Below are 24128 nucleotides of genomic sequence, written 5' to 3'. Positions count from 1 at the left end.
CATGTGGCAAATATGTAATGGCTACGTAATGGCCCAAAAATACCAAATCATCATCATCAAATAATGGCTCGATCCTCAACAATTTTTTAGCAGAGTTGTTGCTAAAAGCTGTACATTTGCTAGAAACAAATATGTTGGTCTAACATGTCGTCCTCTCTTATTTTCACGTGCAAGCGCGCGATTTTGCGCCCTCTAACCATGTCTCGTGGAACTTCCCGGAAGTTTGCTCCGATCTGAATAGGTGCGCGCGCAACACACGCTACTAAAATTTTGTATTGTTTTTTTCTGGTTGAAAGGTGTGTTTTAAAGTTCCGATTTCAAGCTCCTTATTCAATAAAATGTGATTTTGTTTCGATCAAACATATGAGTAACTTCTGTAGATTCTGGAAAGTCATAGTTTTGGTTAATAAAACAACACTTTCTATAATTTTAGAAGTCATTTCTCTTTCATGTCATGATGTAGGCCCGATTGCTATGCACTGTGACTGTATAGTGTGCATTTTACACACAACACGGGACAAGTAACGATACAATAACGATACAATAGGCCTAGGGCTATAATGGATTAATTTAGCCCTTGAGAGCACTAAAACTTCATTATTATTTTCCCTTTTTCAGTAGAACTTTGGAGTAAACTTTGTTGCTGTGCTTTTACATAAAGTAGGGCCTGCTAGTAGTACTACCGTACTACGTCCACATTGTTGAATCATTCATTGACATTGACTGTTGATTATAGGCTTACTTAGTTACTAGCCTAAGTAGTAAGTAGGCCTAGACCTAGGCTATACTATAGGCCTATAATAAATATGGCATTATGTGATTGGCCCCCTGGGCCTGGGCGGCGGGCCCTGACCTTCCCGTCCTTTCAGAGAAGTTGGTTGGGGCGCTAACCAGTGTTCTGGCGATCAACGAATTGACAAGATGACGATAAGAACTATGCCAGAGGTTAATTACTTTATGAAGAGGACTGTATATCTATATGGTACAAGCTATCATAAGATACCTACAATTCATTATAGCTGTAAATGCTTCAGCCTAGAGCCAGCGGCTCCGTACTAGTTTTACACACGATTGCGGTGTCTCTTCTCCGGCATCTACAACAGGCTATCCTCCGTCTCGTGTTCGATTGCAGACTTCGGTATTCCAGCCCGGAACGTCAGTAGAAGGGCGTAGTAGATTATATATATATCAAATTATTTTCCCACCAAGGGGAATATATCAATACAAGTTTTTTCCGCTAAGGGATATATACTAAAATGCTTCTCACAACTCAAAGCGTGCTACAACACAAACAGTCTGTAACATTGACTCAGGCTGACTGAAGCAATCTGACCGCTAGCTAGGACTATATAAATGACTTCGACTCAACCGGTTCTGCCCAGATGGCAACAGACTAGTCCTAACTAGCCGGCAGGTCGTAACAATAAACTAGCCAGTAAATTAAGAATACTATACCGCCACGGGTATTCTATAAACGGGGAGGGACGTCAACAGCAAGGCCTCGTCCTTCTCGATCTCTGCAGGGCGGATTCGTCCAAATCGTCAACACGGCTTCTGGCGTAAGCGGAGAGACAGTGATGGAATCACACCCACTGGCTTCTAACTATATAACTATCAAACAGTCACCTGAATTCAACATACACAGATTAAAACGTGGGTTAACACAACATCTTTTTAGTCCCAAAATACAACTGGGTTTTATATAATGGTTTTCCAGAAATCCGTTCGCACGGTCTATAATTATTAAAGTCTATATAACAGGTTCGAGTATGTCCAATAACACCAATGGACTAAAATACTAAACGATAACGATTCATTCTAACCGAGAATCAACAACATTACAGCTCATTCATCGAAAATAGGCCTAAAAGAGTGGAGTGGAAAGTTGCTCAGGTCGACCTGATCTACGCGAGCCTATTCGAAGCACCTGGTCCGCAAAGACCAGAATGCACCTTCAAACATTAATACACCCCCCTTTTAGACCCCTTCTCAAACTATAGAAAACCATGTCAATTAAATGCACAGATAGCTATACATTAGCGAGAGGAAGACACAAACTGGTGATACGTTTACAAACACAGCACGATACACACGGTCAGTGCATCGGCCGTATACAAATGTACGTAAAGCGTGAAAGGCTTCACACCGGTAAAATTATGGCATTTTCCATTCTATCGGTAAAGTACGGCGTGAATCAATCATAAAACGTTACCACCATTTTCAACGCTGCTTCCACCATTTCAACCATCTCGCTACGAACTTCTGGGCGTTGTCATCTATAGAATAGTACAGAACCGGCGGCGATCCTCACTCAATCGCGGACGGAGTCGAAGTGCTGTCTTGAACACACATGCCCATGGGTGTTACCTAAGTCTCGCCAACATCTCGCAAAATCTCGGTAAACAATTTTTTGGCGCGGAGATAATAATACAATAACGGGGTCAAACCGGGTCAAGGGAGAAGTCAGCTGATCGCACTAACAAACGATCACTGATCGTCACAACACCCCTCCCCGTGACATGATCCGAGTTAGCCATGTCACAATATATATATATACATGTAGTTCCTCAGAACTTAACCTACTTCTTGTCTGCTTTTTCGGTAGTCGTCTCACCATCGGCTGCAATCAACGGAACAAGGCGCGTGATAGGACGTCGATACGTTTTTCCTCTGGACAAGACTGTCGCTGTTCTTATATGACCATCATACTGTCGATCAGACCCATCTAACTCGCTGGAATTGCACCCATTCTTGTCAGGTTCCTGTCGATTCACCCTCTGCTGAGGTCCTCCTCTAACAATGTGGACAAACCTTATAATCCAAGCCATCACACGTACCAATCGATTCCATGTGGAGTACTTGGTGTAGTTCATTCTTTCGAGAAGTTCTGGTGTTGAAACTGCAACCATGGCATTTGTCTGCACACACGACTTGGAAGACTCGATTACAGCTTGGTCTGTAGGGTTGATCAGAGTCTTCCACGTCGGCCACTGGCTCTCTTCCTTATGTAAGAATTCCGGGCCCTGGAACCATACATTCGGACTGGTCAGATCCTCCACCGACATCCCTCTCGTGGCTACATCTGCAGGATTCTCTTTGCCTGGAACAAAACGCCATTGGTGAGGATTAGATTCAGTTTGCAACTCAGCAATACGATTGGCCACAAACGGCTTAAATCGCCTCGACTGATTCCGTACCCAATGAACCACATCTAGTGAGTCGGTCCAAAATGTTGCCTTTTCTATTGGACACTTCAGCAAGGTAGTAATCTTCAGCGTGAGTCTATAGCCTAGCACGGCTCCCATCAATTCAAGTCGCGGAATACTCACTGCTCTCAAGGGCGCGACTCTGGCTTTTGCTGCGACCAATGACAGCTCTATCTCTCCGCCAGCTGAGACATAACGGGCATAACTCACGGCGGCATATGCTTTCGAACTGGCATCGGAAAAAGTGTGAATGGTAACAACTCCCTCATTTGATGGCTGGGTAAAGTATCGCCTTGGGATGACTAGCTGTTCTATCCTCGGTAACTCCTCGAACCATTCTGTTGCTTCTATCACCAGGGCCTCAGGCATAGGTTCATCCCAGCCCAATCCCAAAACCCAGGACTGCTGTAACATCATCTTTACACGGATGGTGAAAGGTGCCAACCACTGTAAGGGATCGAACAGTGTAGCAATGCGACTCAACAGCGACCTCTTGGTAACGACCTCTGGGACGACAATCTTCTGGGCAGCAAACCCAAAACAGTCAGGCTCGGCATCCCACCTGATCCCCAACGCCTTGATGCTTGGTAAAGTGGAATCGCTCACCTCCAACTGTCCACTAGCTCTATCTTCGGCAGGTACTCCCTCCAATGCCAGTAGGACGTTACTGCACCATCTCCGAATGTAGTATCCGGCCTTAATCAAAATGGCAGCCAAATCTTTCCGTAGCTGTTTGGCCTCCCAAGTCCCATCAATCGAGGTAATCGCATCATCCATATATGTGCAGTACAGGCACACAAAGGCAACAGCTGGGCACACATCCTGGTGATCTCTGGCGTGAGTCTGCAAGACATGCATGGCAAGAAAAGGAGACGCTTTATCCCCAAAAGTTAGTCTGGTCGACTCATAAACTTCAACGGCTTGTGAGACATTTAGATCTCTCCATAAGATTCTGTGAAATTTGCGATCTCTCTCAGACAGCAAAACTTGGGAGAACATCTCCTTGATGTCTCCAGCCAGACCAACTTGACCCACGCGAAATCTCACCAAGATGTCGAAGATTTCTCTTTGAAGCTTGGGACCAGCATGCATCTTATCATTCAAGGAGACTCCTTGATACTGGGCTGCAGAATCAAACACTATCCTCACCTTCGTAGTCTCCTTGTCCTCCCGAACCACCGGAAAGTGCGGAAGATACCACCCAGTAGCAATGTCTGCATCTGGCACCTTTTTCAGGTATCCCTTCTCGATGTTTTGCTTCATCCCGTCTTTGTACTTCTCCGCCAGTTTCGGTTTCTTCATCAAGGTTCTCTCCAAGGACACCAGGCGGCGACGGGCGATCTCGTAGTTACATGGAAGTTCCGGACTGCCATCTATCCATGGGATGGAAACCTCGTAACATCCCTGCTCCCTGTGGTACACCTTTGAAGCTTCAACACCATCTATAATCTTCTGCTCTTCGGGTGTAAACTCTGTCTCTTTACCATCGGTCATCAAATCTTGGTTCCATAACGCACGTAAACAGCTATCTAAGTGAATATCTGACATAACTGAACAAGTGGCTGCATATCCACCTATCTCATCCTGGTCCTGGGAAGACGTCCCTAGCATCCCAGTGCAAGTCCAACCAAGGGGAGTAAGACGTGCTACCGGCTCTCCTGGCTGTCCTGCGACCTCCTCTAAAGACATCGTCAGCTCGGGATGATCGGATCCTATTACTATGTCTACAGTCTCTGCACCATCAATTCTCGGGAAGTCAATATCTGCCAAATGAGACCATCTATTTTTATTCATGCCCCAATTCTGAGGACGCACCCCCTCGCATAGGCGATCCAAAATTCTACAGCCCAGTCTTACCCTTAGGTTGCCATTCAAACTCTCCACCGACAGGGTTACTGTACCACTCTTGACCTTTGTACCAGTCGTCGTCATAGTTGACATGGTGATCGTGTGGTCCTCAATTCTGGAAATCCCCAGCTCAGACAGGACGGATCGACGAACGTAGGAGGAGTCGGACCCATCATCGAGGAAGGCGTTCAATCTTCTCATCTGACCATCAACATCTGCAACAAGAACAGGTAAAACTCTTAATGATACTTTATTCAGACGTACCTGACCATTGCCAGCAATTCCAAAACACCCAACAGGCTCAGGTGTGTTCTTCTTGGCAGCTTCTGTCTTGGTTTCTTTCTTGTGCAGATGTCGATGGTGGGTCCGCTGGCATCCGTCTATCTCGCACTTCCGGGGCTCCTTCGTGCAATTCTTCGCCATGTGTTTCCCACACAGGCACTTGTAACATAAGGCTTTTTCCTTCGCTATTTTCCATCGCTCTTCGGTGGAGGCTGGCTTCCACAACTGGCATCTCACCACATGATGACTGCCCTTGCATAACGGGCATTCGAACTCTGTTCCCTGGCGCTTGTCATCCTTCTGTTCGGCAGGCTTCGACTGGGAAGTAGTTGTCTTCTTAGAGTCAGTGGCTGAAACGGCATTAGAATGGCTTTTATTACTCTCAGACTTTCTTTTACTGTGTGGCTGTTCAGCAGTTTTTTCCTTGGTACGAGGAGCACGCAGCTCGGACATCTCCAACATCAAGCAAACTTGCCGGTTGAACCACTTCGTGAATACAGCCAAACCATCCTGGGCATTTGTACTGCGCTGCTCTGCATACTTCACTAAGAGAGAGTGTGGAACCTTTTGCTTCACTAAAGTATACAAGACGGTGTTACCAATTAACTCCCGGGCATGGTCAGTGTCATCGAGTTTGGAGATTACATCGCACATCTGGTTAGACAATTCTTCTAAGGCTCGCAAGTCACCCTCGGACACCTCCTTCCAAGTTAGCAAGCGATCTAAGTATTTCTTTAGTGTACGAGTTTCCCCCCCATAGCGCTGGTCAAGTTTAAAAATAGCCATCTTATATTGTGCTGCCGTATACCCCAGGTTGCTGATTAACCTAAGGGGATGACCCGACAAGGCATTTTTCAACATTATCATCTTGAATTTTACTGGTACCTGAGATTGTTCAACAAATACCTCGTACTGCGCCCTCCAGTCTTCGAATCGGTCTCTGTTGCCATCGAATTTCGGTAGATGAGGTTTTGCCAGACCCTGAAAGAAGCGCTGTATCTCTTTCGTCTCGGCAGGTGTAACTTCTGGAACATCTTTGGCTGGAGTGGAGGAATGCTGTGGTCTTGGCATCGGTGTAGATTCCTCAATCGACTGCACTAACTCGTCAATCGGGTTCAACTTTGAAGCTGCTAGGACACCAAAGGTCTGCAAAACAGGCTTCTCACCCACCTTCTCATTACTGCTGGATAGGATAGGAAACTTCAAGCTCGCCAGGTCCTGAGCTTGAACCTGCTGGATCCAACTATTGTGTGCGGATGCAGACCGTCTCTTCCCTGTCATCTGGTGCTTTTCCCCTGCTGGGCTGAAATCTACAGGAAAAAATTGAGTCGCTCTTTGCTTTCTAGGCGGTAACGTGAAGACGACAGGCTTGGTAGGCATGGTAGGCTTAGCGATGCCTCTGCCATCCAACTCGGCCAGCAGCTGAGCCTCTAACTTCGCGCTCTCAGCCTCATCCTCGGCCTTCGCCAAGGCCAACTTCTGTTGAGCTTCCTGGATGCGCAGCTGTTCGACGTACCTCCCCGTTTATAGAATACCCGTGGCGGTATAGTATTCTTAATTTACTGGCTAGTTTATTGTTACGACCTGCCGGCTAGTTAGGACTAGTCTGTTGCCATCTGGGCAGAACCGGTTGAGTCGAAGTCATTTATATAGTCCTAGCTAGCGGTCAGATTGCTTCAGTCAGCCTGAGTCAATGTTACAGACTGTTTGTGTTGTAGCACGCTTTGAGTTGTGAGAAGCATTTTAGTATATATCCCTTAGCGGAAAAAACTTGTATTGATATATTCCCCTTGGTGGGAAAATAATTTGATATATATATAATCTACTACGCCCTTCTACTGACGTTCCGGGCTGGAATACCGAAGTCTGCAATCGAACACGAGACGGAGGATAGCCTGTTGTAGATGCCGGAGAAGAGACACCGCAATCGTGTGTAAAACTAGTACGGAGCCGCTGGCTCTAGGCTGAAGCATTTACAGCTATAATGAATTGTAGGTATCTTATGATAGCTTGTACCATATAGATATACAGTCCTCTTCATAAAGTAATTAACCTCTGGCATAGTTCTTATCGTCATCTTGTCAATTCGTTGATCGCCAGAACAACCAGACCAGAAGGCCTGCAGATGAGATACAGCAGTCAGTCATGCGTTTCACCTGGAACAAGGGTCACAGTAGCTTATGCCTATGGCATTGTCAGAAGTTTGCTTAGGCCTTCTGGTGTGTTCTGAGTGTGCGCATTTGTTTTGTTTGGGCCCTCGTTCGTCTTAGTTGAAAAGGTCAATAACGTCATGATGTCATCAGTGTAGCATAGCCCAAGTGAGACATCATTCCTGATCAACTTCTTTGTGCGTAGTACAAATTAACCAGCTTTCAAATAATTGTTCCCTTGATTTTTAATTTGTGATGATGATACATGTAATTTCAGGTAAACATAAGATTGACATAAAACATGAGCAGCAGAATATACGTTGGGCGTTTGCCTTACGGCACTAATGATAGAGACATTGAGAGATTCTTCAAAGGTTTTGGAAGGATTCGTGAAATCCTATTGAAAGATGGCTATGGCTTTGTTGTGAGTAACGTTTTCCGTAGTTTTGAATGACAGTAGATCCTCTCTTTTATGAACACCCTCGGGACGGACAAGTGCTGTCTTTAATAGAGAGGTGTCCTGATTAGAGTTGTCAAATTGAATGGAAACTAATATCTGCCATAATCTGGGACAAAACCTTGTGTCCTTAATAATAGAGGTTATCCTTAATACTAATAGAGAGGTGTCCACTAAAAAGGAGGTTCAACTGCAACTGTTTTGCAAACAGTGGTTTAAAACCTTTTGTGTTGATTGATTGTGAGACTTGGTGTTCTACGCTGCCAATTTTGGTTTGGTGCCCACAATTCTTCATAAATATATTTAGACTGTTAAGAACTTTCGAATCTATTTGATTTTTGACAAGCCAGGTTTTACGGAAGATTGTGACGTACATTGTATGCAGTTATGATGAATAAGCTTTCGAGTCGAATCACACCTTGAGACAATTCTCACTGAACTGAAGTTAGCTTCTGTTCTACAATAACATTGTAGTATCTGTTCTTCTTGTTTCTTATGTTATGATTCACTCTTGCAGGAGTTTGATGACCACCGTGATGCTGATGATGCTGTCTATGAACTGAATGGGAGAGAGATGAGAGGTGAAAGGTAATGCATTCACCCAGTTTCCAGTATTTTCCCTCTTGAAATTGCTCGGTGCATTAGAAGAAACTAACTCCTAACTTTACTCAATCAAATATTTAACAGCTTGTTTTTAAAAGAAGCTCAGCTCCTAAATCTGTTCTGTTTACAAAGAATGTCAAAGTCTTTTACAAGTGATTGTTCCTAGGTCCTTGGCTCCTAAATCTGCCTTGTATCAAGTGAGATATTTACATCATTTGGAAATATAGTTCAGTGTCTTGACCACCTTATTCAGATGAAATTATTCTCCTGTTTTGCAGAATTCAGATTGAGATTGCTCGCGGCCGCCCGCGTGGTCAGGACATGTGGCGGGACAGAGACCGTGGCTATGGCGGGCGCAGCAGCAGTGGCCGTCGTGGTGGGGGAGGTGGACGAGACAAGTAAGTTCTGACTGCCTTTTAGATTCTATACTAAAAAATTGAGAGCACTACAGCAGTAATTTACTTGTATTTATCACTGTTAGCATTATTGGTGAAGTATTTTCTGTAAATTGAAAACCTTGTCTCGTTTTAGGTATGGTCCTCCGACAAGAACTGAGTACCGCTTGATTGTTGAAAATCTGTCCTCGCGAGTTAGTTGGCAGGTAAGCACAGTATTGCAGGGTTGTGGATGACAAACTTTGAAGGTGAACATTTCTCTTGAGATAACATGAATTTTATCACATACCACTTCTCCATCAAGTTGGTAGCACAAGAAATGATTAAGATGTGAAAAATCAGAGATTTTGAATTTCGACTGAAAAAACTGATATTGTCACCTTCCTTGGTATGTCATCCTTATTTTTTCTTAATCTTTGTTGCATTCCAGAGTGTGAGAAGTGATGTCTGCGTCTGAAGGGGAGTGTGATTCCTGCTAGGCTTTAGGCTATTAACCTTTTTCACATTCCAGGGATGAATTTGTCATTAGCAGTGTTATTGGGGCCTAGTGAAAACAGACTATTTGGCATGACAAAATGGACCCAATGTTTGGGAAGGGTTGAATAAAGACAAAAATCAATGGCGTGTCATTGAAATGAAAGCCAACAACCAGGAAAGGTTGTTGGTGGGGTGGTTGAAGTGATGGCCCTTTGGAAGGAATGACTTTGTTGGCCTTTGGAAAAAAAGTGGATACTGCTACTGCTCGGATAAACTAAAGTGGGTGTTTGTAGGAGGATGTAAGTCTGCATTGTACAGTTATAAAAAAATGTAAGGTTGGTACTCTTTCAACCAAGGGTGTATCTTATTGGATGAATTAATTTCTACTATTAACCAAGCTTTTTGACCAGAGGCATTTATCAATCAGATTGTAGAAATCTTTTGATGGAGGCATCTTAAAATTTTAATGGATGGTGTTTGATTTGTTCTTTAAGGGGCATTCACAATGCAGACTTGTTTTAAACTTGCACCAAGACCATGTTCGCCAACTAATGTTATTAAGCTCATGTTGTCTTCCTTTCCTAAGATAACCCCAGCCATTTGATAGGTGAGGTAGAAAGTAACTGTGCAGAGATGCGACCGTCAACCCTGAGAGCTGGCTGAGGGCGTTCTCTTGACTGATGTGTCCATACGGGCTGGTTGGCCATTTGAAGCTAGAGCGTGTCTTTTGGGTTGTGGCCAGTCGTGTGATGAGGATCAATATTCAATCGGTCCTTTTGATGTCATGTGCAATCGTTGAGGATGTAATCGATCGCATTTGATGGCGTCAATATGAGAGGCCCCACTGATGATCATACTAGTAGATGGCAGTTTCAATGATGATCATAGATGGCGTTCGCAAGATGCATCCCTGGGCGGCAGCCGTTACCCCTCGGGGTAGTAGCTGCCATGCTCTCTAAGGTCAAGGTGGCACCGCAAGGCGTCCAGTTCAGTCGTAGCGCATGAAGGATGCAAAGTCCACCACCCAGTTGTTGAGGGCCACCACTAGGTTCACTCAGGGCTAGGTCTTCACATGCGTAAAGGTAATTAATGTGCAGTTTAATTGCATTCGTGTTCAATGCTATTTGGTGTACCTGAATGGAAATGTATTTGGGAATTGAACCCAAGATTATGAAATCTTCTTGATTTGACAAAGATCAATATGCAGAAAAGTTGGTAATTTTTTAATTTTGTGTTTTACACACATGCACAGACACCTGCCATGAAAGTAGCTGTAGATGATACATTCAACTTACCTTTTGTGGTTACACTAAGTTAATGGCTAAGATGTGTATGTTTATTTTGATACGTCAAGTAAAAAACCCATAACTGTACCAGCACTCTATTCAAAAGAAGTTTCAAAATCAAAAAAGGAGAATCATCCTGAACAGAAATGAAAAAAATTAAAAACTTTTTTTCCAATAAAGATTTTTTGTGTTAAATCGGTGATGTAAAAAAATGTTTCCTAAGCATTTGAATTTTGTTATGTATAAACTTAAGCCTTTTCTTGCCTTCTTGTTGTGACAGTTTGTGCTGCACCAATCTTGCAGTGATTTCGTAACGTAAGTTCTCGGTAAGACGTTTTGAGCCGTGCATTGGCTCCATCCTATAAATCTGGACAACCCTCAAGATAGTGACGGTGGACATGTGAATAGATAGTTAAGAATTTCCTTGCTTTGTGCCACCGAGAGATGGCTGTCTAATCCATAAAAGCCCACACCCATGCCCGTCAAAGATCTAAGCAGTCAAAACACATATGCACATGTTCACTGTTAAGAGGTCTGGCTGATTTGGTCAACCCGAAAAGGGACCTGAAAATAAAATACAACCGATTATTACATCTAATCTAATACCATTGTTGTTACTTCTAAAACTGTTTTCATCTTACACTTTGATTAGTCCTCTGGTGGTGAATGTGCTCAATTGTGGAAAAAAAAACCTCGAAAAAAGCCACACCTTTTCCTGGCCCTTCCTTTTTCAGACCCCGTAACAGGATATTCATCCATTTGAAGGATGTTGGAATTGGATCAGTAAATTTCAGTTGAAATTTTAATATTTTTGACTAATGGACTCTTTGTTTGCTATTTCTTTCCTCAGGATCTGAAGGACTACATGCGCCAAGCGGGTGAGGTCACCTACGCTGATGCACACAAGCAGGTTCGCAATGAAGGGTAGGTATTTATATTTCACGATGTAATATCAGTTCAAGTCTGTAATTTTTTCTCCCAGATATGACATCTATCCTGGATGGCATTTCTCTTCATGGAATATACTGTTCTGTGCAAGGTGGTGAAGTCTGGGAAATGCAGTGGATTCTGTCCTGAATTCTCTTTAAATATCTGCACTCGTTGTTTATTTTCCAGAATTGTCGAGTTTGCCAGCTATAGCGGCATGAAGAATGCAATGGAGAAAATGGACGACACAGAGATAAACGGGCGGAGAATCAAGCTGATTGAAGATAAGCCAAAGCGCCGCAGCAGTCGTAGAAGCAGGTAAGAATGCTAATCTTTTTCACGATATTTCTCTTGTAGATGAGTGACGACTTCTCTATATTTTGATTGTTACAGAGTTTGAGAACATGTATAACCATATTTGAGAAGAAGAACAGCTATTTCAATAGTTTTGAGGTGCAGTTGGTTCTTGAATTATTTCAAACAAGGGAGTTAAATGTTTTCAAGTTTGAACCTTCCCCACTGTTATCAGTTTATCTGATGTGATATATTATTTGACATCAAAGTGCTGTTTCTGTTGCAGGTCGCGCAGCCGAGGTCGTCACAGCAGGTCACGCTCGAGGTCGCGATCACGAAGCCGAAGCAGGAGGCGTAGCCGCAGTGGCTCCAGGAGTAGAAGCCGCAGCGTGAGCCATGGCCGTGATAGGAGTCGCGACAAGTCCATGTCACGATCGAGGTCGAGGAGTCGTGGTAAGAGCAGGTCTCCGCGCAAGAGGTCCGCCAGCAAGAGTCGTAGCAGGAGTCGATCACGAAGTGCATCACCTGATAGAAATAATCACACAAAGGATGATTCTGATCGAGGATCTGATAGGGAGTGAACTGTGCTTTCATCGAATGAATTGACTTTTGCGCCAGACTTGAATTGACTTTTGCGCCAAACTCTGATATCACTGTTTGAACATGGCACAGTGTGACTGGAGCAACTAGATTGCAAGGACAGAATGTCATATGCAATCGACTCCAGAACACTTGAAGAAAATATACTCTAGAAGACTCGAGGAAAAAACAATTGAGTCTATAGAAAGACAATGATTTATACATCAGTGATTATACATACAGAGACTTCTGAAAAATTCTCTATGCTTCTTCTTTGGTATGTGATTGCCTGTGTTAGTATCATTTTGATATCCTCCGTACCTTCTGGCTCACTGAACAGTAAGACTCTTATCCTTGGCACTGAATCTTTTATGCTTTTATTGCCTGTAGATGAGCTTATGTTGTCTATACCAAGAATTAATTTAGTATTATTGGCTATACCAAGAATTAAAAATTATTATTGCCTATACCAAGAATTAATAATTATCATTAATTCTTGCCTATAACCATGTTGCCGTTGCTAGTGCCAGTAGTGTAGTAGTGGAGGCACCAGCTTCAACTTGGATGACCCAACATTTTCTTGAGGACACTTGACATGTTTCATGAGTATGGATTATATTGACGTGTAGATACCAACCAAAAAGTCACTTTTTTAAAGCCTCACCTGTACCCGCATTACTGGTTTCTTAGAATAAAATATCAGTACACACTACCACTGTTTACCTGTAACCAATTTCAAATCTATGCTTGCAACTTGGGAGTTTTTCTAAATACATATAGATGTAAGCATAATGTGTGGTGGCAAAAAATGTGTGTTTTATGTTGTTGTTCTGACTGAAGCTTTTTCCACGTTCAGTATCTTGCCACAAGGGTTATTGCCAATATGAGACTGTTTCTAAAAATTCTAGTCGGCCTCCAAAGTGTACAAGTGGTTTTTCTGTGCGATTCATTATGCTATTATGCATTATGCTTGGTGTCACCAGTGTCCCCTGGTCATGATGTGATTCTTTGGCCTGGCCTTCGGTGTCAGTTTTGTAGCGGTTAATGAAGTGGTCTTACATCAGTGAAACAAGAGTTTATGGCTTATCATCCTCTTGTATGTTCAGTATTTCCTTTTTCGTCACCAAGTTCAGATTGCCACAGAGTTTCTAATATTGTGTGTAAAGCTGCAATCAATTTTCTTTGCTTTTATGGACGCGCTTGCTTTTATGGGCGCGCTTTTAATCGCTTTTCTTCCACAGATAATGAAATAATATCAAACTGACTTTTAAAGCATGTGTTAATAGATTTCCCATGTCTGATAGTTCAGGAAACCAGCTTGATTTCTGATAATGCTGTTCCTTGATGTAAAGATTGATTGTTGGTTTATAGTTCTACATTGTATTGGAAACCAGTATAAATTTGTACGTATATTATCAACTGTGGGAGGACTAAGGTCCCCTTCTCTGAGATAACTTTCTAACTTTACTCGCCAAACTTTGTTTTCATCCTCACTTGCTCGTCGAGGAAATAATTATCAAAAGAACTAAAGAAGACAATTAGGAAACCCTTGTAATTTTGAAAGATTAAACAAAATTAGCCCGTCTCTTTGTATCATTTTGCTGGGTGACCCTTGGTCTCTCGGTACCAAATTACTCCTTTGTCATTGTATCCTAGACACACACTTGACAACTTTTATCACTTTTTATCCGCCCTCGGTACTGCATTTCTTATATCATTGTGTGTATGTTAGTTGTAATTGGATGTGCAAGTGTCCAAATAAAACTTGACAGATTTTAATTAAATGTCAGCATCTGTTTGTAACTTCTATGCAAGAAGACTGGCCAGTCCTTATATACCACAGGATTGGCCAGTCCTCATTGTATGCAACAGGATAGGCCAGTCCTTGTTGTACGCAACAGGATTGGCCAGTCCTTGTTCTATGCAAGAAGATTGGCCAGTTCTTGTATGCCACAGGATTGGCCAGTCCTTAATGTATGCAACAGGATTGGCCTGTCTTTGTTGTGTGCACTGTGTACAGATGTCACAACCAGCCTGTGGATTATCAATGTGAATCACAAACACTGTTCATTAGTTGCACAGAAATTGCTTGATTAATTTGTCTTCATGTGCGCTCAATTGATAACCCATGGTCAGTTCATCGTTCGAGCCATCTCCGATTTGTCAGATGCGTTTAGGTTGAGTCGGTGCATGCAAGGGAGGACAGATTCACCTTGACAACCCACAAGTATTTTCGCTGGCTGACAAGGCTCAGATCTCCAAGAGTAAAGATTGTGTGACAATGGATGTTGGACAGTATGCTATGTAAATTTGACCTCCATCAATAAAAAGTAATCTGGCACAGCTTCTTCTCATGGAAACCTATCTGAGCTGCCTCGGCTAATGAGACGGTCAAGCTTGTCTATGTGAATCTGTAGTCCCTCTGTCGAAAATACTCCAGCCTGGAAGTGCCAACACATAACCTTTAGACTTGGAGACAGTTCTTAACTATCTTAGCCTGAGAACAGGCCATGATTTATTGATGGGCATCTCATCTATGTCTGGTCTCCCTCATAAAAAGTGTCCAGCCACACAACCAGTACTCCTTGAGACAAATCTGTCCTCCCTCAATTGAAAGTGTCCTTGAAGATGGCTGGTTTCAAACTGTCTCTGCCATGCAGTGAACGGCTGGTTAACAAGACATACATGTATTGTATCTGTCTGCCTACGGTCGAAAGTTTCCTTAGCGACCTGAATTGAGACAAGTTTGAGATACATATAACCCTCACTAGACAGCCAGCGGATTATCAATCTGAAGCTGTGTCCTGGCACAATCTGTTCACTTGGAAATGAACCTGATGAGCTGCGTAGAATGAAAGTGTCCTGGCACAATCTGCTCACATGGAAATAAAGCTGATGAGCTGCATAGAATGAAAGTGTCTTGGCACAATCTGTTCACACGGAAATAAACCTGATGAGCTGCGTAGAATGAAAGTGTCCTGGCACAATCTGTTCACACGGAAATAAACCTGATGAGCTGCGTAGAATGAAAGTGTCCTGGACCAACATGAAGTACACATACTCATATACTTGTAGCTGAGAATTCAAGAGAATTGACAAATATCAAAACGTGGTAGTGATTCTCAGTGATGACAGTCTCGGACAATGCTCGAACCCACAACGCATTGATTGTGGATTGGTTGGGAAGTGCGGTTAGAGCAAGACTAGCAATCTTTAGAATGATACTATCACTGTAAAATCAGTAAGGAAACGTCGTGACTTTGGCATGTATCTACAAGATTGTTGCGACTTTTCTTTAATTACACGCACTGTCACGGCACTGTTGGCCGCCACAGAGAGTTACCGCCTCTGTGACCGTGGGTTAAGACACTGGGGTCTGCCCCTGACTGACAGGTTGCCTGGAGGTCCAGATCATAGAGTATACTAGCCGGGTATAACCAACTGGATTGGTATACATTATCATGGTCAATCTCTCTCAACTATCGCTTGAAGATCTAATCACCAAACGACAAGTCATGCCTCAAGAGGAGTTTGTGCAAAGAAAGCGTGGTCAGTGTCAGCACGACACACCCGCTCAGAGGCCCCTAGTCTTCCCATATTAGATACAAGTGTCTTCAGGAAGGATTCCTAACTTCAAGGAGACTGTCCTCTCATACTCCTTTGAGAATTCCCATCTTGGAAGAGACAGTTTAATCAAACTGGCCTGACCATAACTCTGAACAGACGAGTGTCTTCAGGAAGGATTCCCAACTTCAAGGAGACTATCCTCTCATACTCCTTTGAGAATTCCCATCTTGGAAGAGACAGTTTAATCAAGGCCTAACCATAACTCTGAACAGACGAGTGTCTTAAGGAAGGATTCCCAACTTCAAGGAGACTGTCCTCTCATACTCCTTTAAGAAGAGACTGTATAATCAAACAGGCCTTAGCATAACTAATCAAAACGACCACTCCTCACTATGCATTACAAAGAGGGGCTGGTAACCTCCGGATGTCTTATGTGGTTCCCATCACACCTTCAAAATGAATTATATATGTTCCATCGACTTACTGAAAGTATACCAGGGTTGATTTTACGGAAAACCTGATTATTTTGTTAAGAAAAATTAGGTCTTTGATAAGGCATGCAAATAATATACTACATTGTAGTTATCTATTTACCTCTGGTTGTTGCAGCAAATAGGCGTCATCCCTTCTGAAGAGACACTCAACCGAAATTGTCTTGGCACAACTTGTTTTCATGTCCTGCAGCTTGTGGGCAGCACAAAGGGCCAGTAGACGGGACAACCTGGGGATCAACATATAAAGTGGAGATTATTACCACAGGAACCACCTATATACAGGGAATTGTCTGCATATGGTCTTAGGAGGACTGGCACGATCAGAGTTACACCTTGGAAGGGGACAAAAAAAAGACAAAAATTAACATACAGTCGAATCTTCATAGGGTTTATTTTATTATTGTTGATAACTACATTAGCATCATTAATTTATCACAAAAATTGTTATAAAATTAATTTTCCATGACGTAAAATTCATACATTATGCACATTTGAGTAAGGTGTATACTGTCTCTCTTATTACTTACATTGACAAGATCTCTTACTTCTCCAAACAAAAAGACATTTAGTCTGTGACATGTAACAGCAAAACGGGACGCATGTTGCAGAGAAGATGAGCCAATTATGACACCAGGAGATACAGGAAGAAATTAATACACTCAGTTTTCACAAAACGGAGACAACAGTGAAATGAACAACCAGTGAGTCACAACCAGGCAGGCTCAGAGCGATTTGCACAGGGTTTTGCTGTGATAGGTCACATGTAGACCACTGAGCTCTTCTGATACATGGACATACAGTCAGATTCAATGCAGGAGGTAAAATCTTTATACTATTAAAATGCAACTCAACAGTAGATTAAAATACGGCAGCTACTTGAAATTCGAAAGAGTGTTTTCGAAAGAGTAAACTGCAATTATCCAAGCTCACCAAATTAAGGGAAGTTCTATTTCTAATACTGAGCATAAACAAAACCAGAACACAATTAACCACAACGCGATAATAGTTGAAGAAAATATCACAGAGCATATTGATATGTCTGAATAGACCTGATGAAGAGATAACACTCCCATTGGAAATGTTTTAAGTGATTGGGGCTTTATAAACCCAACAGACAATATGTTTGAGAGTTGACGACTTGTCACCACCTACCATCTATCAAGTTCTTAAAGCCACAGCAGTGCTGTAAATGCATACCGACCCACCCGAGATACATGTACACTGTCAAAGTTTAAAGGATATGCTTGACCGGTAGTATCGATAGTCGCAGAGTCCCTGAAAGAGTGTGAATGCCTCAGGATTCGTACACTCAAATTCTGCTATCTGTTTGCAGGTCCTTTAGCACCTTCTATGCCACGATTGCTCTCAACAAGTTATGTCATTAACTTGATATTAACTTTAATTTGACATTATATCCTTCAGTTTATTCTAGGTAGCACTAAGGTAAAGTTAACATCAGTAGGTGACTAACATTTCTTTGAACAAAGGGCATTATTGATAGTGCTAGCCAAGCGTCAACTCCAGACACTCCTCCTTAAGTCAGCAGGGCAGTAATTCAAAGATACCTGATCAGAATATGTCCCAACTCAATCAATCTCCTAACAGTGGTAAAAGCGTTCACTCTCTGTGCACATATTGGAAAGAGTAAAATTACCATGGTCAATATTTTTATTAAGGTACAAGGGCCTTTGAGGCTGCATGTCCATAGACTATACCCTTGTGAACGTGTGGCATTGTTTTCATTACCTCCATGTCATGTTCCCTTGTACAACCAATGGGGAACGGGAATAGACCAAAGAAAGGTTCATTTTGTGTAGGGGACATCGCATGGTCGCAAGCGATCACGGAACAGGGCAAAACCACACATTCTATATAGATGCAGCTTAAGACTAGAGAACTCTGCACATGCGGTCACTATCGTCAATCCTGTCATGAGAATGTTGGGAATGCGGAACTTAATGTCCGTAAGCTAACGACACGCCGTCTTGGAAACATCCTCAGCCACGGCGGTAACTTCTTGTGGATGGCGAAAATAAACGTAATCAGCACCACGACGCCGAGAAGCAAGAGGCCAAAGGTCAAGGATGGAGCCTCCTTCTGAAATGAAGACCAGTTCAATCTTAAATTGGTGGTATAAAATATAAGTACATATAATGTTATATAGTGCTTTTATTTATTTTGTACAACTGTACCGTCTTACATTCAATCCTCAGTCTAATCTATAAACATTTCTCAAGAAACCTAGGAGCACACTTAAGCTCATGATTACTGCCTTGCTCCGTGTACAAATTTCAGCATTGACTATCTTCAAATGAATACTGAATTACCTCTGGATCCATTGAAATGGCCATCTTCTCCATTTTCCATCTGATGAGGTAAATGAATAGAGTGTCATAGAGTGGGTGGATTTCTTTAAGATCACGCTGAAAGAGAAGTTCAAAGATAAACAAAGCATATAGACCCAGTTTGAACATATCTGGTTAAGTGACGCTACTACAAGCCTTATGATCTTCAACACACAAATTTTGACTTTACTACAGCGTTGAGGCCATGTCGATTTAACGGAATCGACGGAATCAATGGAAACTGGTCTGTAACCGATACAACCTGGTTCCTATCATGTACATGTATCTGTATCAGTTGGGGGGGGGGGGGTTATACTGCGGGGAATCCCGTTTGGGGAAATACCCGATTGGTTCAAGGTCTTTACACGTGATGGCAGAACGAATTTGCTGGTGTTGATCTTATTGATACAAAAAACTTTTAAAGGTGGGTGGCCAGGAATTTCTTCTCCCCACTAAGTGTTCTAGGCTTAGTTAATAGATAGGCCTAGGTTAGTATCGCTCAAAACCAGACTCTGTGGTCGCCTCGAAGTGCTCGTTATAGGAGCGTAGGTACATGTATTGCATGAGTGATGTGAGGGGCGTGGTTACAGTCTAGGCTAATATGAGGGCTTAGGTCTAGGGATTTTTGTCACGTGCAAGGTACTGGTATAGTGATACCTTGAGAAGAAACAGGTCTAGGGCAATCCACCCCCCCCCCCCGCCCGCATTCGTTCCCCTGCCCCCTATGACTTTTACCCAGGGACAATTTCCATTTAGGCTATCACCCCTTCATTAACTGCTCTCCATAGCCTTATGTACAGTACCTCCCCAGATATTTACCCGCCCCTGACTTCTGCCCCATATTTTTTTATACAAACCTTCTCTACTTACATAAAAATTGTAGAAAATCGATGACCAAACACACCGAACCGAAATGAATAGATCTTTCAGGGGTTAATCAGAATACACACCTTCCCTGACATTACCGGGTAACAGTCATTAGATATCATATACATCAATCAACTCATTAAAAAGCTTACCACTAGATTTTCACTTCGAGGATTGAACAGATCAAAACACTGGGTCCCTGGCAAGTCTCCATCTCCCCACATCTCAATAGCTAAGGAAAACGGAATCTGAGGACAGAAAGAGAAATGATTTAAATATCCCCCATATGAAATGACAACCTCTCACAAGATAAAGTATTTCGGCATGAACATCCTGCATTGACGAGTTTCAGGGGTGGAGAATAGGCTTACTGTACAGGCTAGCCCTACTGTACAGGCACTCCTCCCCAACTTAAACCACTCCACACAGTATTTGTAATATAGCATAATGTAACCAAAAAATCGTCATTTTCATACCTTTCTCTTTCCTGCCATATAGTCAAAGACACACCCGTCAGCTGTGTAATCATTGAGCTCATATGCCAAACCATATCTGTAGTGATGACTAGTTGAGTGTGACAGCAGGCTGGCAAGATCAATCATTCTCTCAATGTTGTCAGGCTTGCGATGAAGAGTCTGAGATTTCGTATCTGGAAGAATAACATATTGAAATTTGTTCTATCGTTCACTCCACTAAGTTATGACGCATCGCTCCGGTCTAAACGTAAGTTTGTGCAAGTTTTTAACTTTTAGAGGAGTATCCATGTTGGCAATAGTTTTCTGAAAGATTCATCACACAAGAAAGGGCCAACATTTAGTATGGTGTCCATCATCCTCCAAGACACAGACATCCAATTTTACCGGATTAAGACTGATTAGTTTCATTCCCTACAGCCAAGTAGACAGGTTACCTGCTCCAGGTAAAGTGACTTGCCCAACCCCTCAAACACAAAGCATGAGCTCAGTGTCTGTGGAGAATTTAACCTCACCTGCATATGGAATGTATATCTGCTTGATACCAGAATGTAATGAGATGAAGGCATCAAACTCGTATTTGGCTGTCAGGTCAACAAGCACTCGACTCTCAGGTTCTGAAAGTGGGAATGGTCCCCTATACTCCTCGTCATGTTTGTTACCCGAGCTGCCCTTCCCTGCAAACTCCCAATCAAAGTTGCGATTCAAATCAACTCCTGTTCCTGTCCCTCTCCAACAATAGTTCTTCGTTCTCTCCACATACTCTCGCCCGTCAGGATTAACCAGCGCCACAATAAAAAGATCAATATTCGAGAACACCATCCGTGAGAATCGTTCCCCAGGAGAATCGCGATCCATCTTCAAACCGTCTGTCAAATTTTTCAAAAGATAAAACAAGCTCTCCACTGGCAAAAATTCCCTCGCATGTTCACCATATGAAAGTAATATCCTTACTTTTGGCACATTGGAATAAAGGTGTTCATAAGGTGCAGGTGAAATCCTGCTACCAGAAAAGTTACTGATCCGTAAAAGTAACTGAGGACGATTTTCCTTTGATCTGTAAATTTTGTCCAGTCGCATGTAATTCGAATTTCTGTCAACAATTTCTGTTAGGTGAGTCTCAATTCTGGTAAGATTATGGTAGACATTGTAATCAGGTGTGTAGAGTTCTTTTCGAGGTTTGACATCACCTCCAATACAACAATTGAATGTTATAAAAAGTAAAACAAATGTCGATAAAATGTTCAAGATGAAGCGCTGAAGTCTGGACGACGGCTTTTTCAGTGTCACCCTGAAATACTTTTTTTGGCTCTCCATTTTGAAGAACTGCTCACCAGAAGCTGCACTACAGGTGTTGGTAGTACCACATTTCCATGCTGAAAAGGAAAGAGGGAAATTCAGTTTTGAATACATTAAGATGTGATAGTGGTGGGGCAAGGGTTATAGGGGATGCATCTGAAAATCTACAAATTTCAAATAAAATCGATATGCGACGAGACTGACAGCCTGTAGGCTAATGTATTGCCATTGTCTGGCGTCTTTTATTCTTAAGATCTATTGTAAAGATGGTTTGTTGGTCCGACCCTACAACGTGGTTGCGGCGTATCTGAAAAAAGGCCTTGTGATTTTGATTTTTTTCCATTTTTCTGAAAAAGTTTTTGTCTGCAGCTGGGACTTTAGATAGTAGAGACAGGATTTGTCATCATTCTCTCCCACATCAATGAAATCCTCACCTATTTTCTCTCCAGAAGGAAGCCACACACTGTAAGCAACATTGTATAGGGTTAATTCTTATATTCATTTGGTTATAAAGGGAGTACTTTGAAGAGAAGTTAGACAAAAAATCATCAGAAAATTGGGCATCAATCTCCCGGAATGATTGAGTACACCACTCTTCTTACCTCCAAAGCAGCAAGAGCAAGAGAGCTGTAGTTTTCCTATCTTCCAACAGATAACAGCACTAGTTAATCATACAGGGTGTTAAAAAGGTATCAGGCTGTTTCGCTGCATTGCCAGTTCGCTACCAGTCGTTTCGCTACATGTGGCGGTCGTTTCGTTACATGGTAGGTCGTTTCGCTACATGGGTGGAGTCGTTTCGCTACATGATGGGTACGGTCGTTTCGTTACATGGAGGGCGTTTCGCTACATGGGTGGAGTCGTTTCGCGACATGGATGTAGGTCATATCGCTACATCGTAGGTCGTTTCGCTATATGGGTGGAGTCACTATTTTTACTCTATTTTACCCTACTATAATTCCCGGTGGTGACTACAAATTTATTATAGCACAGTTTGCCGGTAAAAAAACTTATACGGTTTGATGGCGCGCAAGGGGTTCTTGTCGTCCTGGCCTGGGTTAGGCCACATAAAAAAAAGAGTTGGTGATCGTCCCCGCCCGCCCCTACGAAAAACGCCCGGCCCCATTTTTTGTTAAAATCCTAAAAAAGTTGGTATATTGTTCTATAGGGTCAGAATTGCACGATTTATTTCTTTATTTTTATTACTTGCTTAGAAATATCTGTAGGCCATGCACATTTGTCTCTTTTACTTTTTTGAGGGCCCTGAAAAGGGCCGTATATCAATGCTGCACCAAAGGCCTAGCGCCTCCTAAGGATACCGCCCCGGATTTCTCGTGCCAGTCTGTGTTGTCCGTCGTCGTTGAGATGCACACCATCACTCTTCATCTGCGACTGCCGGTGGATAGACTTAAGTTCGATTAAGTCGATTCTCTTATCTTTTCTCAATAACGCGTGATCTCGATCATGTCGACACAAAATTGAAATAAACCACCATTTTCTGTCATTATTTAGGACGGATATTTCTCTAATAAAAATATTAATATAATCGGCCAATTTCTTAGGCATATGATGTAGCGAATTCCCATGAAGATTTAAATTAATTTAAATTAATTTCAACCAATGGGATAGCAACCACCACCGGAAGATCGCGGAGAAATCGGTAAACTCAACGGAGTTAATTCAGAAAAATACCAAAAAAAATTGTTTGTAGGATATACAATAGTAACTCTCTTTATTTCTCACCAGGGATTTAAAAAGCAAGAGACATCAAAGAGACGTGGGTGCCATGGTGGCTAATTAACAACAACACGATTATGACAAGTCGGACATTGCAATTAAAGCCATGCCGTTAAAGTTCCAGGAATCGCTTTGATTTTATACCCGTTGCTTGAAAAGTCGGTGTCGTTAGCTACGTGCATAATAGCAACGCATTACCGAGACTGACCACGAGGAGGTGACACCACCAGTCTCATAAAAAAAGGGGGTTACTCACCACTCTTAGAAAAAAAGGTTCCAAGGTTCTAAGAGTGTCAGTCGGAAAAAAATGCGCTAGTCGCTTAGGCCCATTTTTGTAATCAGTGGTTCAGAAAGAATAAAAAGGGAAAAAAGAGTTCGACCGAGCCCCCCGTCTGCACTTAGTGCAGAGTTGAATGAGCGAATGCGTGGAAGTGCTGAGTGGGGGGGGGGGGGGGGGGGGGGGGATGTCAAATAAATAATACGAATGCGGACGTCAATCAATAATAAAAGGTTCCAAGGTTCTAAGAGTGTCAGTCGGAAAAAATGCGCTAGTCGCTTAGGCCCATTTTTGTAATCAGTGGTTCAGAAAGAATAATAAGGGAAAAAAGAGTTCGACCGAGCCCCCCGTCTGCACTTAGTGCAGAGTTGAATGAGCGAATGCGTGGAAGTGCTTGAGTGGGGGGGGGGGGGGGGATGTCAAATAAATAATACGAATGCGGACAAATGAGCGAGCCAACGCGAAGGCCTTGCAAAGGCCTCCAATCTGCGTTGAAATGCGTAAGAATGACCCCTGTCAATCAATAATAAAGTACGAACACGGACGACGAGCGAGCCAACGCGAAGGC

At 42.7% G+C, this 24128-nt stretch overlaps 3 protein-coding genes across 3 annotated transcripts; 1 reads left to right on the top strand and 2 right to left on the bottom strand.

Annotated features, from left to right (window-relative positions):
- The first annotated feature begins 229 nt into the window (after positions 1-229).
- Positions 230-14288, top strand: LOC135484120 (serine-arginine protein 55-like). Its single transcript, XM_064765262.1, has 8 exons — positions 230-296; positions 7764-7910; positions 8461-8531; positions 8825-8944; positions 9078-9147; positions 11555-11628; positions 11821-11949; positions 12212-14288. Exons 2-8 carry the CDS (start codon positions 7788-7790, stop codon positions 12504-12506), a joined length of 882 nt encoding a protein of 293 aa, XP_064621332.1. The 5' UTR covers positions 230-296; positions 7764-7787; the 3' UTR covers positions 12507-14288.
- LOC135484837 (uncharacterized) lies at positions 2580-6716 on the bottom strand. Its single transcript, XM_064766528.1, has one exon. It carries the CDS (start codon positions 6714-6716, stop codon positions 2580-2582), a length of 4137 nt encoding a protein of 1378 aa, XP_064622598.1.
- Positions 14289-16942: 2654 nt separating the features above from the next.
- LOC135485037 (carboxypeptidase O-like) lies at positions 16943-22128 on the bottom strand. Its single transcript, XM_064766764.1, has 6 exons — positions 21984-22128; positions 20766-21626; positions 20254-20426; positions 19930-20025; positions 18893-18988; positions 16943-18662 (listed from the first exon to the last, which is right to left on the bottom strand). Exons 2-6 carry the CDS (start codon positions 21565-21567, stop codon positions 18495-18497), a joined length of 1335 nt encoding a protein of 444 aa, XP_064622834.1. The 5' UTR covers positions 21568-21626; positions 21984-22128; the 3' UTR covers positions 16943-18494.
- Between the last annotated feature and the right edge of the window lie 2000 nt (positions 22129-24128).

This window comes from Lineus longissimus, chromosome 3, assembly GCF_910592395.1.
Source record: "Lineus longissimus chromosome 3, tnLinLong1.2, whole genome shotgun sequence".
Lineage (NCBI taxonomy): Eukaryota > Metazoa > Nemertea > Pilidiophora > Heteronemertea > Lineidae > Lineus > Lineus longissimus.
The sequence above is the reverse complement of the archived record's forward strand: the minus strand, read 5'-3'. Positions and strand labels throughout refer to the sequence as shown.